We start from the raw sequence: 12,215 nt of genomic DNA, 5'->3' as shown, positions 1-12,215 counted from the left end.
CATCGGTTTTAAAAAATTTAAAATGCTTAAATCAATCAATCGACTGACTAACGATCCATTTGTACTCTTTCATGATCGATGTCATGCATTTGAACTTTAGCTAAAAATCAACTCCAATCAATTGATGCTCACCCCCTTGTATATAATTGATATTTGAGCATTTTGTGTCTAATTCTTTTGTTCACGAATTTTAAAAATATTCGATAAGTAATGAAATTTTGTATTTTCGATAATTTTTTGAGAAATTTGGAAATTTTGTAATTTTAAAATATATTTTATGTCACATACGGCCTTAAACTTTCAATTTAGAGTTTGGTAGGTTATTGAGTGTTTCAAAATCAATAAAAAACCAATGATCCATTTGATGCGAATTTGAAAATTTTGAAATTTATTGAATAGGATTCAAAAGCTTAGGATGTTTTAAAAATTCATAGACTATAACACAATAGCTTGAAATTTTTAAATCCATTATATATTTTTTAAGCTTCCTCAGAGATCAAGTACGAACTTACGAGTTAATTGACTAAATTTGTACTTTGACATCAAAACAGTATATATTGTGAATGTTGATGTAAGCATACCATCTCCTGTGATAAGTAAAATACTTTAACAATTAGCTAGTCAATTTTTAAAGTCAAAGTTATGATGTGAAATATCTATATATAGAGACTTAGAAATTCTTAATGAATTGTAATATGTCACATTTTTTTTTTAATAATTGATTATAGAAAGTTGCTTTTAATTTTGAAGTAGTATGTAACGATTGAAGGTTAGATATTATATTAAATTTTATTATTACCTAAGAGCTTAAGTTTTCTGGTCGATTAGTGATCTAACATGGTAACAGATCAAATGTTACTTCATGATGTTTTGGGTTCAAGTCCCTTTTCACCTAACCAACGTAAACTTTTGGATCAAACCTATGATTTAAATAAAACTTTAGTGTTAGATAGTATTTATATTGTTGCATTAAGGACATGATCAGTGGAGACAATTCAACAACTTTTAATCTTGATACCAAGAAATATTCCACCAACTTCGATTAGTTGTCCATTTTCAGTCATTTTTCAATCAAATAATTTATTTTGGAAAGGACAATCACATACCTAAAAAACAAATTTCACTCGGAAAGACGTAATCATTACCAATACAACCATACAAATTATATCAGTCAAAATACAATGATTAACAGTATATTTTTTCAACCATTTTCATGGCTAAAAGAATTCATTCACAAAATCAAATAAAAAAAAATATTTGATCTAGAGATCCAGTTAAAATTATATATCTTTTGAACTGCGTTCGTATCATTAAACTAGAAAGAAAAAGTTTGTTTAATATTATTAATTAATATAATATATATTTTTCACTTCTTCTTAGAAAAAATCCCTCCTATAAACAATATAGCCTTCTTCTTCTTGCTTGCCTTCTTTTTCTTCATAGGTTGAATATCACTAAATTCTTTCCCATTCATTTTTGCTTGTCTTTTTTCAAAGACTTCACTTTCTTCTTCTTCTTCTTCCTCTTCTTCCTCTACTTCAAATCTCTGTGACTGTGTTTTGGAGTCAAATTTCAAAGAATGACCAACAAATTCAATGTCATAATCTGATTTTTCCTTGAGCATCTGGAGCTTTCGTTTTGTCTCTTCAAGCTCTTCTTGCAAAGAAGAAAAAGAACGTGCCATTGCCACACTCCTTTCTTTAGCTTTCTCCAAGTTTTGCTTTGCAATGTCCAATTCATCTCTTACGATTTTGATCTTTAGAAGGTTATTCTCGTGTTCATTCTCTTCGTTCTCCATCTGAGTATGATTAATTAATATTTTTAAATTAATGTTATATTTATTTACAAATGTTAAAAGTGAACATAGTTAGTCGATAAATATAATATAATTATTTATCTACGTTAAAAGTTCAAATTTCCATAATGTTGAAATTAGGAGATGTGAAGATGTGAAAAATACATCACTAGCATTATAACCATACAAAAAAGTTACGAGACATGTATAATAATTTCTTCAATTATTTAAATAAGTTATTAGCATTTAAATAATTTTTTTGTCTATATTTTTTATTACCAGTTTAGTCTATAACCTTTCATTTTCTGGTCAAAAAGAAAAAACTTTGAACTTCCAAATTTTGTTATAATGTTCAACCATTTGAATTCTTTTTTTATTTTTAAAATTAAACAGATAAACATCACTTCCATTATTATATTTATTAAGCCTATACATTTTCTTGTTTAGATTTTAGGAGTGTTTTTAAAATCAAACCAAAATTCTAAAAACTTTTGTTTTTGTTTTTTTAGAAAAACAAATAGGCTTAGATTTAGAATTGAAATCTATTTATTAGAATTTTTAGTAGATTTACCATTAATTTTTTTTTAAAAAAAATCCAATGAAGTAAAGTTTATTAAGTCTAAAAATTTAATATAAATTTTTTTAACTTGTATGGTCAATTAGATAGGACACTTAAAATTTAGAATCTACCAATTATTTTTAGTTTAAAGACTAAATGGACATTGATTTAAATTAAGTTGGTTAATTATTTAAAATATTATTAAAGAATGCTAAAAATATCAAATAGATCTTTAGCATCCAAATGTTTTAAATACTCAAATCTATTGACTGATGAGCACAACTAGAAGTTAAATATTTATGGTTTTAGAGGCTCTCAGATGATTTATTTTCTCCTACCTTTCTTAATTATGAATGGGTAATAATTAAAAAAGGTTTCTCAAACCAGCAGTCACTTGTAAAAATGTTCTAAATTAATTTGACTAAAAAGTTTAAGATGATTGATTATGAAACTACGATAAATTTAAGGTTAAATATTATTTTCGTTCATATACTTTAGATTTATTTAATTTTAATCTTGATTTTTGTCAATAAAAGTACTAATTTAACAAATTTAAAAATATAAACATTTTAACTAATAATTATATCAACATTTTAACTCAGTCACACACTATTATATTAATATCATGTCAAAGAAGTGATGAACTCAAAAGAAATAATTTTTTTTCTAAATGGATTTCTCATTTAATACCTCTCGAAGAACGTTGGCGTAGAGCTCCGGAGCCAAAATCCTTTGGCCGTACAACTCGACGGCCTCTTTCACCGATCGAAACTGCCTTTTCTCCATTTTCATTCACTCCAAATAAGCTTTAGTTCACAGAGTTTTTCGATATATTGATAATTAAATATGTCGAAGAAACTGAAACCAACAATATTTCCTTTTATAACCTTAACAAAATTTAAAGAATAATAACCCCAAAAAAGACATAAAAAGGAATAAGCTTAATTCGTTTCTTCGCTTCCACTTCACTACTGAAAAATCTAATATTTTTCAAAAATAATAATCCTATTTTTTCTTTTTAGATGATTCGTTTTTTAACTAATGGCCCACTGTCGTTCTTTCTCAGTTTGTTATTGCTACAATAGAATCCGCACATGGGGGTTGCGCGACGTGTCGGCCGGCTATGAAGCAAAGGGCTTATAATGGCGGAATTGCTTCTTAACGAACAAGGGAAAAAGGCTTTACTTGTTTGTTGTGAATATGATCATGATCCATCAACATATATTGTCTTACGCAATAATTTTCTAACTTTCTCTTTAAGGTAGCTATGAATATATTGTTTTATTTTCAAATATTTTTCTTTTTATTTTGAGTGTGTTCTTATGAAATAGATGTTTCTAAGTAAAATTGTCTATTTTTCTCGTTGTTATTAAAAATAAGTAATTTGTGGAGTATAGATAGAGGGCTAGAGAATTAGTTTAGGAGTAGTAGTATGGAAGCAGGAGTTTGTTGAACTTCACTTCTAGTTTGGTTTAAAGAGTTGGTAGATCCTCTTACAAAAATATCGAATATTTTATATGTTGTCAACTCTTTACATAGTGAGCTCTAAGAGTTCACAACTCTGTCTACTTCATTATATTGTTTCTACTCTTCATGATCTTTTTATACTAAACATCATCTTAAACTTTATATGTATATGTTAGATATTATATTGAATTTGTCTTCATAAATCAACTTAAGAGCTTTTGAGTTTATATGTAATAGATCAAAATTTGAAAATTTAGAAGAGATGAACGAAATAGAAAAAATATCACACAATTTTGACTTTTATTTTATGTAATAAATACAAAAATGGATGACGAATCTCTTACCTTAAGGAATAAATTAAATTTGCATGTAGATATCTTACTACAGTTAAACTAAGTTAACTTTATTAATTAATACATTTTTTGGGGAGAGAGAACTTTTTGCTTCGGTGATAAACAAGAAAATCCAAAAGTTGTCGATCTAAGATGAATTATTTGATCTTTTGCCTAATTATAGTTGATGTTAGTTTAGTTAGCGTTAGTCACTATTTTTGAAACGAAATTTTGATTGATCAGAAATTCAAACATACATAAATTTGACCTAATAACTCAAACATATACTTATCATTCCAACTTTTTCATTTGTTTTATACTTGATGGGATAAGACAAGTTTCAAGTTTTGAGTTGTTTGGATGTATTCAATGAAATCAAAAAGTGCAATGAATCAATATTCAATAATTATGAGTATTAAAGATAAAGTAAAAGAAATTTAGTACTATAATACGACACATTCCTTCAAGTGATCGGTTGAGACATCACAAAAAAATAATAGATATTATATTTTATGAGCTCCTTACTGTTCTTAAATGCTTATTTTACATTAAATATTTAAGAGTTGATAGAACGTAGTCCTACAAATTAACATTAACAAAGAAATAATAATAATAATAATAAAAAGAAAAAAAGAAGCTTAGGACCCATTTAGGCACTAAACTTAATTTTCTATGCTTAATAGGTAAAGTGTATTATAATGAAATATTTTTTTAAAAAAGATCAACGTTAACAATTAACTTCAAATTTTAAATTTCAAAATACGTAGATAATAGAAGTTTTTTCAGAAAGGGAAAAAAAATGCTATTTAACGTTAACACTAAAACATTTAATTCGTCAAATATTATTCCATTTTTTTTACAATCACCTAGAAACAATATATATATTTTTTATAAAACAAATTTCTTTTCATTAGAATTTGTTGGATAGAAAATTGAAAAAGTTTTTTTTTTTAAATTTTAAATACAATAAATATATAATATCTTTATTAATTATACTAAAAGATTATTCCCTTAATACCCTAAAAAAATCATTCAATCGTTTAAAATGCTTTAAAATTAGTGAGCTATTGGCCAAGGCTTTGTTGTCACAATTGTAGAAACCAGGTGCTGGGTGGCACCAACAATCCCTTCAATTAAATTTGCTTATGCCACGTCCCAAAACCACATAGCAATAATAAAAATAATGATAATAATAAGAAAAAGAAGGTAGGGTTTTTCTTTTCAAATATATGACCAATAGATATCGATACATTTTATTTATTATTAGACTAGACCGAATCTCTAAATCTGATGGAACTCACGTTAATATCACTAAATTTGAGATTCCATATTATAATTTAATTTTATTTACAATTCCATTTTTAAATAAATGAAATAGCCGTCAAATATACTTTAGCATAATAATATTAAATCAAGAAATTACACACCCCCTTCTCCAATATTATTCAATTAACAAAGCATAAAGTCGGTACGAAATTGCTTCGTCTCTGCCCATACAAAAATGCGTTCTTAAAATCTTGGAGTAATACATGAAGAAGTTACATTTTCCTAAAATAAATTATTTAAAGTTAAATAAAATAATTAATTAAGAAAAATTAAAATTATCAAGTTACTCTTCCCACTGTCATTTTCAATAGAAACTTTTTATAGAAAATACATAAATAATAAAAAGGAAAGAAACCAAGATAGCAAATTAGTTTTATGCATAATATGGGCATAAGAAAGAAAAAAAAAAACACCATAAAAGTTTACATCCATAATCCATTTCTATAAACAAAACACAGTCCTGTTTATAGGTTCATGATTATTTATGCATGTATACACACATACACAAGAAGTTGAGGCGGTCAACGGGTCAATTCAAGGGCACTTGAGGCGGCCGCCGTGGGTGGTCATGGCGGCGTAGCAAGGGCAGAGATGGTGGTTGCCGGAAGTCCCTGGCGGAACGCAGTTGCAGCGCTGACAGCACGTCCCACACGCTCTATTGCACAGCCTCGGCCTCGACGACAAGCTGCACCTTCTCGTACAAGCGCCGCGGCAATCTGTACGTAAAAGCTTAAGCCCAACACTTACGATAAGTTAATCTAATCTAAAAGAACAGATTTTAAAAAATTATAATCACCCATTTTCTGAGGACTTCGAGGGAGTAAACCCACGCCGCTGGATTCCACCTACAATTAATTTCAATAGAGAAAATAATTAGTAAATTTAATTTTTTTTTGGAGAAGAAAGAAGAAAAGTGGTTTTAGATCAATTTTACAAAGTGGAGGAAGAGGAGAGAGAGGAGGAGGGAAGCAAAGAGAGCTTTGGTGAGGATGGACATGGTTTTCTAGGGGATTCTTGAATTGGAGTGGATAATATTTTGGAGAAATCAGTGATAGAAAGGGTTGGTTTTATAGCAAAAAAAAAAAGCTAAGCTTTGTGGTTAAGTGAACAGGGGAGTGGGTGGGAACTGGTGCAGGATATGACATGTTCTATGTAAAGGGAAATGGAATTTGAGTTCAATCTTTTCGTTCCTACCCTCCGAAATAATTGATGTACGTATAATTTTAAACATACATTTAATATTATATATCATATAAATTTGACAACATATCATCATCAAGTTTGACAATGATTTCTAATGGTATTTTCTAATTTTGTTTCTAATAGGTAGTTCGAAAATTTTAAAATTTAATTAATATATTCGCATGAATTTAAATTTTTGTATAAAGAAGTTCTAAAGCATTTTTTTTGTGGATTTGTTTAGAGGTCAAGTTTCCAATTTTAGATCAAATATACATAAACCTTAAAATTCAAAACTAAATTTGAACTGCAGTCAGATCTTTTTTATTCATAAATAGGAATGCCATCTTTTTATGCAAATATAAATATTTTTCACAGTTTAAAGAAGGGGTGGCTCATAAGAGACTATTTTTTTACTTCAAAAATAACCAAGAACTATAGCAAGGACTGATTTTGAAATATAAGGGTTGAAATTGTACCAGTAAAGAGAAACATGAAGATAAGTTTGTCATCCAAAGAATGCTATAATACTCTGTTCTAACCTACTGCTTGCCCATAGAATAGTATTGATACTTTGCCTCCACATATCTCACTATATTATTTTTTCTTTTGTAAAAAGATTATGAATAAACTATATTTGATCAACATATATAGTTTAAATGACATATAAATGTGTTAACATGTCATACATTTACACAAATATTAAAATAAAGTAAGGTTTGGTATTTTAAAAAAGGAAAAGATTTAACTCAATATTTTCTACACAATAATAGAATATCATTCACATGAATTTATGTATATACTTTAGAAAATTTAGCGAAAAAGTTGTTATGTAAAAACATTAATTGAATGAAATAAAAATGAACAACTAACGTTGTTAAAAAAAAGAAAAATACAAAAACTAAAATATACGTAAATTTGTAGTGAAAAAAAAAGAACCAAATGGATCAATATAAATTAATAGTATTTAAAATTAAATTTAAGTTTCTTTTAATTTGAAAAATATGTAAAAACCACGAGCTTGAAAAGTTGAGTTGGAATTGGATAATACCAAGCTAAATGATAGTTTCGTAATCATAATCATAATTCACGAATAAAGCCAAAAGCTCATATTTTATAATTTGTATTTTAAAGGATGCATTTTGATCCCAGCCAGGCGCCAGTTAGGCCAATTTGATATTCTCGAAATGTGCTTTTTTCCATATAATTTTAAAAGAAAAAGAAAAAAGAAAAAGATATTTTCTCAAAAAAAAAAAAAAAAAAAATTACGGACTATTTATCTTTTATAAAACAAAATCATTAAAAAATTGAAATTTATTATACTTATTTTTTTTATTAAAGATAATATTTTTATCAAATATTCTATTTTGATAATCTTTTACGAAACTATATATACAAAAATAAATAATTAATATCATATTTAAGAAAAAATCTAAATTTTTAATTATATATATATAAATTAATTAATTAATTACGGTTAAACCTAAATCAATTTTTCAACCAAACTTAAATTCTCTATTCTTTTAATTAACCAAATATTCTTTCCTAAATCATTATTTTAAATTTTTATAAATTTTAACTTGAATATTTTAACCTTATAACCTCATTTTAACTATAAGATAACATCTAAACAATTTAACATAATTAATAAAAATGTACTAGAAATTTGGGATGTTATAGTAAGAATGGTACCATATAACTGAGACTCATTACAATTGATCTATCAACGAATATTCATTACCATTACACAAAAATTTGAATACGGATTGACAAACATGACCTTAATTCTATTTTTTTCTTTGTTATCATTGCCATACGTACATTATTACCATATCAATTAGAGTTGTAAATCATTTAATTAACATTTTCTTAGCCTAATTTAGGATTTTCTTGCACATTCTTAACCTATGTTATCCAACTCCACGAACTACCGCCCACAACACCAACAACCGATTGTGTACATGTATACATCATGCTTGCATTTTCTAAGGTTTTCGCTTCTTTGTTCGACATTTTAAGATTTTACTAAAATTAAGGGCTAAGTCAATGTGTAGTGCTGCTATAATATCATTTGTTAAGTAACAACGAATTTTTAGATATCACTACAATAGCATTATATCATCTACTCATGATATATCTTTTTATCTAGTTAGTGCAGAACTTTAATTGCATTCCTATACCAGCATGCACATATGAAGAAACTCTAACCTAAAATTTGCCATAAGACACCATAAAAAGCAACGAACCCCTTGAGGCCTTCATTTGTACGTATGCACACACATTCCATTATAAGCGTGATGATATATCGTAAATTTGTGTTTACATGAAATAATAATATTTTTGTCAATCTCAAATACAACAATGATTACACGTAGAAAAAAAATAGTAAAATATACGTCCAAATAAGTTTAAATGTTAACATTTTGAAAAAAAATATACGTGTAATTGAAGAGTCAAAATAAAGGAAAAAAAAATGAACTTTTTATCATCATATGAAACAAAAGAAATAAATGTTAAATATTTAAAGAGAAATAAATTATTCAAAATCATTATATAAAAAATTCTTAAAAAGATTTCCGTTGCCGGGACTTGAACCCGGGTCTTTCGGGTGAGAGCCGAATATCCTAACCAACTAGACTACAACGGAATTTGTGACTGACATGAACCTAAGCTTATTTGATCTCAAACGCCGCTCACTTCTCATATTTCTAGGACGGCTCAAGCACTCCAGCGAGACTTTCAATTCCTTGCCGATTCCTCCTCCGGACCATTTAGCCTAATTTATGTTTTTTCTTCAACTATATAAGTTATGAGATTTTTGTACTGATTATCTTCTTGTTTGATGTTAGATTGTTAGTTGTCCATGTTTCATCGCTATGCCATTGCTGCTTTACTCAATTTTTACTTCTAGTTTACTTTGTAAGTTGAAATAATGCTTCAAATTCCCTTTAAACGCCATGAGAAATGTCTTGGACGTTCGTGTTTTGGCGAACCGGTACGTCGCACAATTGAATCTATGTTGTCCACAAAATCCGTCTTCATATTCTCTTGCTCGGACTGTTCATGCCCACGTGATTGCTTCGGGATTCAAGCTTCGTGGGCACATTGTCAATCGTCTAATTGATGTATACTGGAAATCGTCGGATTTTGTTTATGCCCGGCAACTGTTCGACGAAATTCCCCAACCAGATGTCATAGCGAGGACTACATTGATTACGGCGTACTCTGCGCTGGGGAATTTGAAAATGGCTAGAGAAATATTCAATGAAACTCCATTGGATATGAGGGATACTGTTTTCTACAATGCCATGATTACTGGGTATTCGCATATGAATGATGGGCATTCTGCTATCGAACTCTTTCGTGCTATGAGATGGGCCAATTTTCAACCTGACGACTTTACATTTGCAAGCGTGCTCAGTGCTTCAACGCTTATTTTTGATGATGAGCGCCAGTGTGGCCAAATGCATGGTGCAGTAGTGAAATCTGGAATTGGGCTTTTTCCCGCAGTGTTGAACTCTCTTCTATCTGTTTATGTTAAGTGTGCTTCTTCACCGTTGGTGTCATCCTCATCACTGATGGCATCGGCTAGGAAACTGTTTGATGAAATGCCAAAGAGGAATGAGTTTATATGGACGACTCTGATTACTGGGTATGTGAGGAATGATGATCTGGCTGCGGCACGTGAAATTCTTGACACGATGACTGAACAACCGGGTATAGCATGGAATGCCATGATCTCTGGCTATTTGCATCATGGTCTTTTTGAGGATGCCTTGACGCTATTTAGGAAAATGCGTTTGCTTGGTGTCCAGCTTGATGAGTCCACCTACACAAGCGTGATCAGTGCTTGTGCCGATGGCGGTTTTTTTCTATTGGGAAAACAGGTGCATGCTTACATTTTGAAAAATGAGCTGAACCCAGATCGTAATTTTTTATTGTCTGTGGGTAATACGTTGATTACTTTATATTGGAAATATGGTAAAGTTGATGGGGCACGAAAGATCTTTTATGAGATGCCAGTTAAAGATGTTATTAGTTGGAATACACTCTTATCCGGGTATGTGAATGCAGGGCGTATGGAAGAAGCAAAATCTTTCTTTGCACAAATGCCAGAGAAAAACCTTCTTACATGGACTGTGATGATTTCAGGATTAGCACAAAATGGATTTGGGGAACAGGCTTTGAAGTTGTTTAATCAAATGAGGTTAGATGGCTATGAACCCAATGATTATGCATTTGCAGGTGCGATCACAGCTTGTTCTGTGCTTGGAGCATTGGAGAATGGTCGTCAACTCCATGCCCAGATTGTTCATCTCGGCCACGATTCAACACTCTCAGTTGGCAATGCAATGATCACAATGTATGCAAGATGTGGAGTAGTTGAAGCTGCTAGAACTGTGTTTCTAACCATGCCTTTTGTAGACCCTGTTTCATGGAATGCTATGATTGCAGCACTTGGACAACATGGGCATGGCATAAAAGCTATAGAACTTTATGAACAAATGTTGAAAGAAGGTATACTCCCCGATAGAAGAACGTTTCTTACAGTTCTATCTGCTTGTAGTCATGCAGGTCTAGTTGAAGAAGGAAACCGCTATTTTAATTCAATGCTTGAGAATTATGGTATTGCCCCAGGGGAGGATCATTATACTCGGATGATCGATTTGTTTTGTCGAGCAGGGAAGTTTTCAGATGCAAAGAATGTCATTGATTCCATGCCTTTTGAAGCCAGGGCACCAATTTGGGAGGCTCTTCTTGCTGGTTGTAGGACTCATGGAAACATGGACCTAGGTATAGAAGCTGCTGAAAAGCTTTTCAAGCTAATACCGCAACATGATGGAACCTATGTACTTTTATCAAACATGTACGCTAGTCTTGGCCGGTGGAATGATGTCGCTAGGACGCGAAAACTAATGAGGGACCGTGGAGTTAAAAAGGAGCCAGCTTGTAGTTGGACTGAGGTTGAGAACAAGGTTCACGTGTTCTTGGTAGATGATACAGTGCACCCTGAGGTGCTATCTATTTACAATTATCTGGAGAAGTTGAACCTTGAAATGAAGAAATTAGGATATATTCCAGACACAAAGTATGTGTTACATGATATGGAATCTGAACATAAAGAATATGCTTTATCTACTCACAGTGAGAAGCTTGCAGTTGCGTTTGGGTTAATGAAGCTACCTCAAGGTGCCACTGTAAGGGTTTTCAAGAACCTTAGGATATGCGGGGATTGCCACAATGCAATCAAGTTCATGTCTAAAGTTGCGGGGAGGGAGATAGTAGTGAGAGATGGAAAGAGGTTTCATCATTTCAAATATGGCGAATGCTCGTGCGGTAATTATTGGTAATATTATTCCATTATGTTCTTACTGGTGAGGGTATAGTTGATTAAGAACGATTTTTGGAAAGTGTTCTTTTCAGAACAAATTAAATATATATATATATATATATATATATATATATATATATTAATTGATCTATTAGATTGAAACCGACTTTATAATTTTGAAACTTCAAGGGTCTAAATAGAAACAGATTTACATGCATGGTGCTT

The 12,215-nt window shown here is 30.2% G+C and overlaps 3 protein-coding genes and 1 non-coding gene across 5 annotated transcripts; 1 reads left to right on the top strand and 3 right to left on the bottom strand.

The window, feature by feature from the left end:
• Positions 1 to 1,118: 1,118 nt before the first annotated feature.
• On the bottom strand, positions 1,119 to 3,247 carry LOC103488040 (WEB family protein At1g75720-like). Its single transcript, XM_008446579.3, has 2 exons — positions 3,045 to 3,247; positions 1,119 to 1,798 (listed from the first exon to the last, which is right to left on the bottom strand). Exons 1-2 carry the CDS (start codon positions 3,144 to 3,146, stop codon positions 1,367 to 1,369), a joined length of 534 nt encoding a protein of 177 aa, XP_008444801.1. The 5' UTR covers positions 3,147 to 3,247; the 3' UTR covers positions 1,119 to 1,366.
• A 2,592-nt stretch (positions 3,248 to 5,839) lies between these two features.
• Positions 5,840 to 6,624, bottom strand: LOC103488041 (uncharacterized). The gene is made up of 4 exons (XM_008446580.3): positions 6,607 to 6,624; positions 6,414 to 6,565; positions 6,276 to 6,324; positions 5,840 to 6,195 (listed from the first exon to the last, which is right to left on the bottom strand). The coding sequence occupies exons 1-4, from the start codon at positions 6,622 to 6,624 to the stop codon at positions 6,046 to 6,048; spliced, it is 369 nt and encodes a 122-aa protein (XP_008444802.2). The 3' UTR covers positions 5,840 to 6,045.
• Positions 6,625 to 9,232: 2,608 nt separating this feature from the next.
• On the bottom strand, positions 9,233 to 9,305 carry TRNAE-CUC (transfer RNA glutamic acid (anticodon CUC)). Its single transcript has one exon. It is a non-coding gene; the product is annotated as a tRNA-Glu (tRNA).
• An 80-nt stretch (positions 9,306 to 9,385) lies between these two features.
• Positions 9,386 to 12,207, top strand: LOC103488043 (pentatricopeptide repeat-containing protein At1g25360-like). 2 transcript variants are annotated; one of them, XM_017044492.2, is made up of 2 exons: positions 9,386 to 11,176; positions 11,342 to 12,207. In XM_017044492.2, exons 1-2 carry the CDS (start codon positions 9,616 to 9,618, stop codon positions 12,007 to 12,009), a joined length of 2,229 nt encoding a protein of 742 aa, XP_016899981.1. In that variant the 5' UTR covers positions 9,386 to 9,615; the 3' UTR covers positions 12,010 to 12,207. The 2 variants fall into 2 exon arrangements, with proteins under 2 accessions (XP_016899981.1, XP_050938307.1); XM_051082350.1 differs by having other exon boundaries at positions 9,387 to 12,207.
• Positions 12,208 to 12,215: the final 8 nt, after the last annotated feature.

The sequence above is a fragment of the Cucumis melo genome, chromosome 3 (genome assembly GCF_025177605.1).
Source record: "Cucumis melo cultivar AY chromosome 3, USDA_Cmelo_AY_1.0, whole genome shotgun sequence".
In the NCBI taxonomy this organism is placed as follows: Eukaryota; Viridiplantae; Streptophyta; class Magnoliopsida; order Cucurbitales; family Cucurbitaceae; genus Cucumis; species Cucumis melo.
Note: the sequence above shows the minus strand (reverse complement) of the source record. Positions and strands in the feature narration are given on the sequence as shown.

What these genes read in the sequence shown, in the direction of transcription:
- LOC103488041 (XM_008446580.3), bottom strand. An exon ending in CTCTCCTCTTCCTCCACTTT is followed by an intron (nt 6,325 to 6,413) that starts GTAAAATTGATC and finishes AATTAATTGTAG; the next exon opens with GTGGAATCCAGCGGCGTGGG. An exon ending in TCGAAGTCCTCAGAAAATGG is followed by an intron (nt 6,196 to 6,275) that starts GTGATTATAATT and finishes TTTTACGTACAG; the next exon opens with ATTGCCGCGGCGCTTGTACG.
- LOC103488043 (XM_051082350.1), top strand. Translation starts at nt 9,616, where the DNA reads ATGAGAAATGTCTTGGACGTTCGTGTTTTGGCGAACCGGTACGTCGCA.
- LOC103488040 (XM_008446579.3), bottom strand. Translation starts at nt 3,146, where the DNA reads ATGAAAATGGAGAAAAGGCAGTTTCGATCGGTGAAAGAGGCCGTCGAG. An exon ending in ACGCCAACGTTCTTCGAGAG is followed by an intron (nt 1,799 to 3,044) that starts GTATTAAATGAG and finishes AATCATACTCAG; the next exon opens with ATGGAGAACGAAGAGAATGA.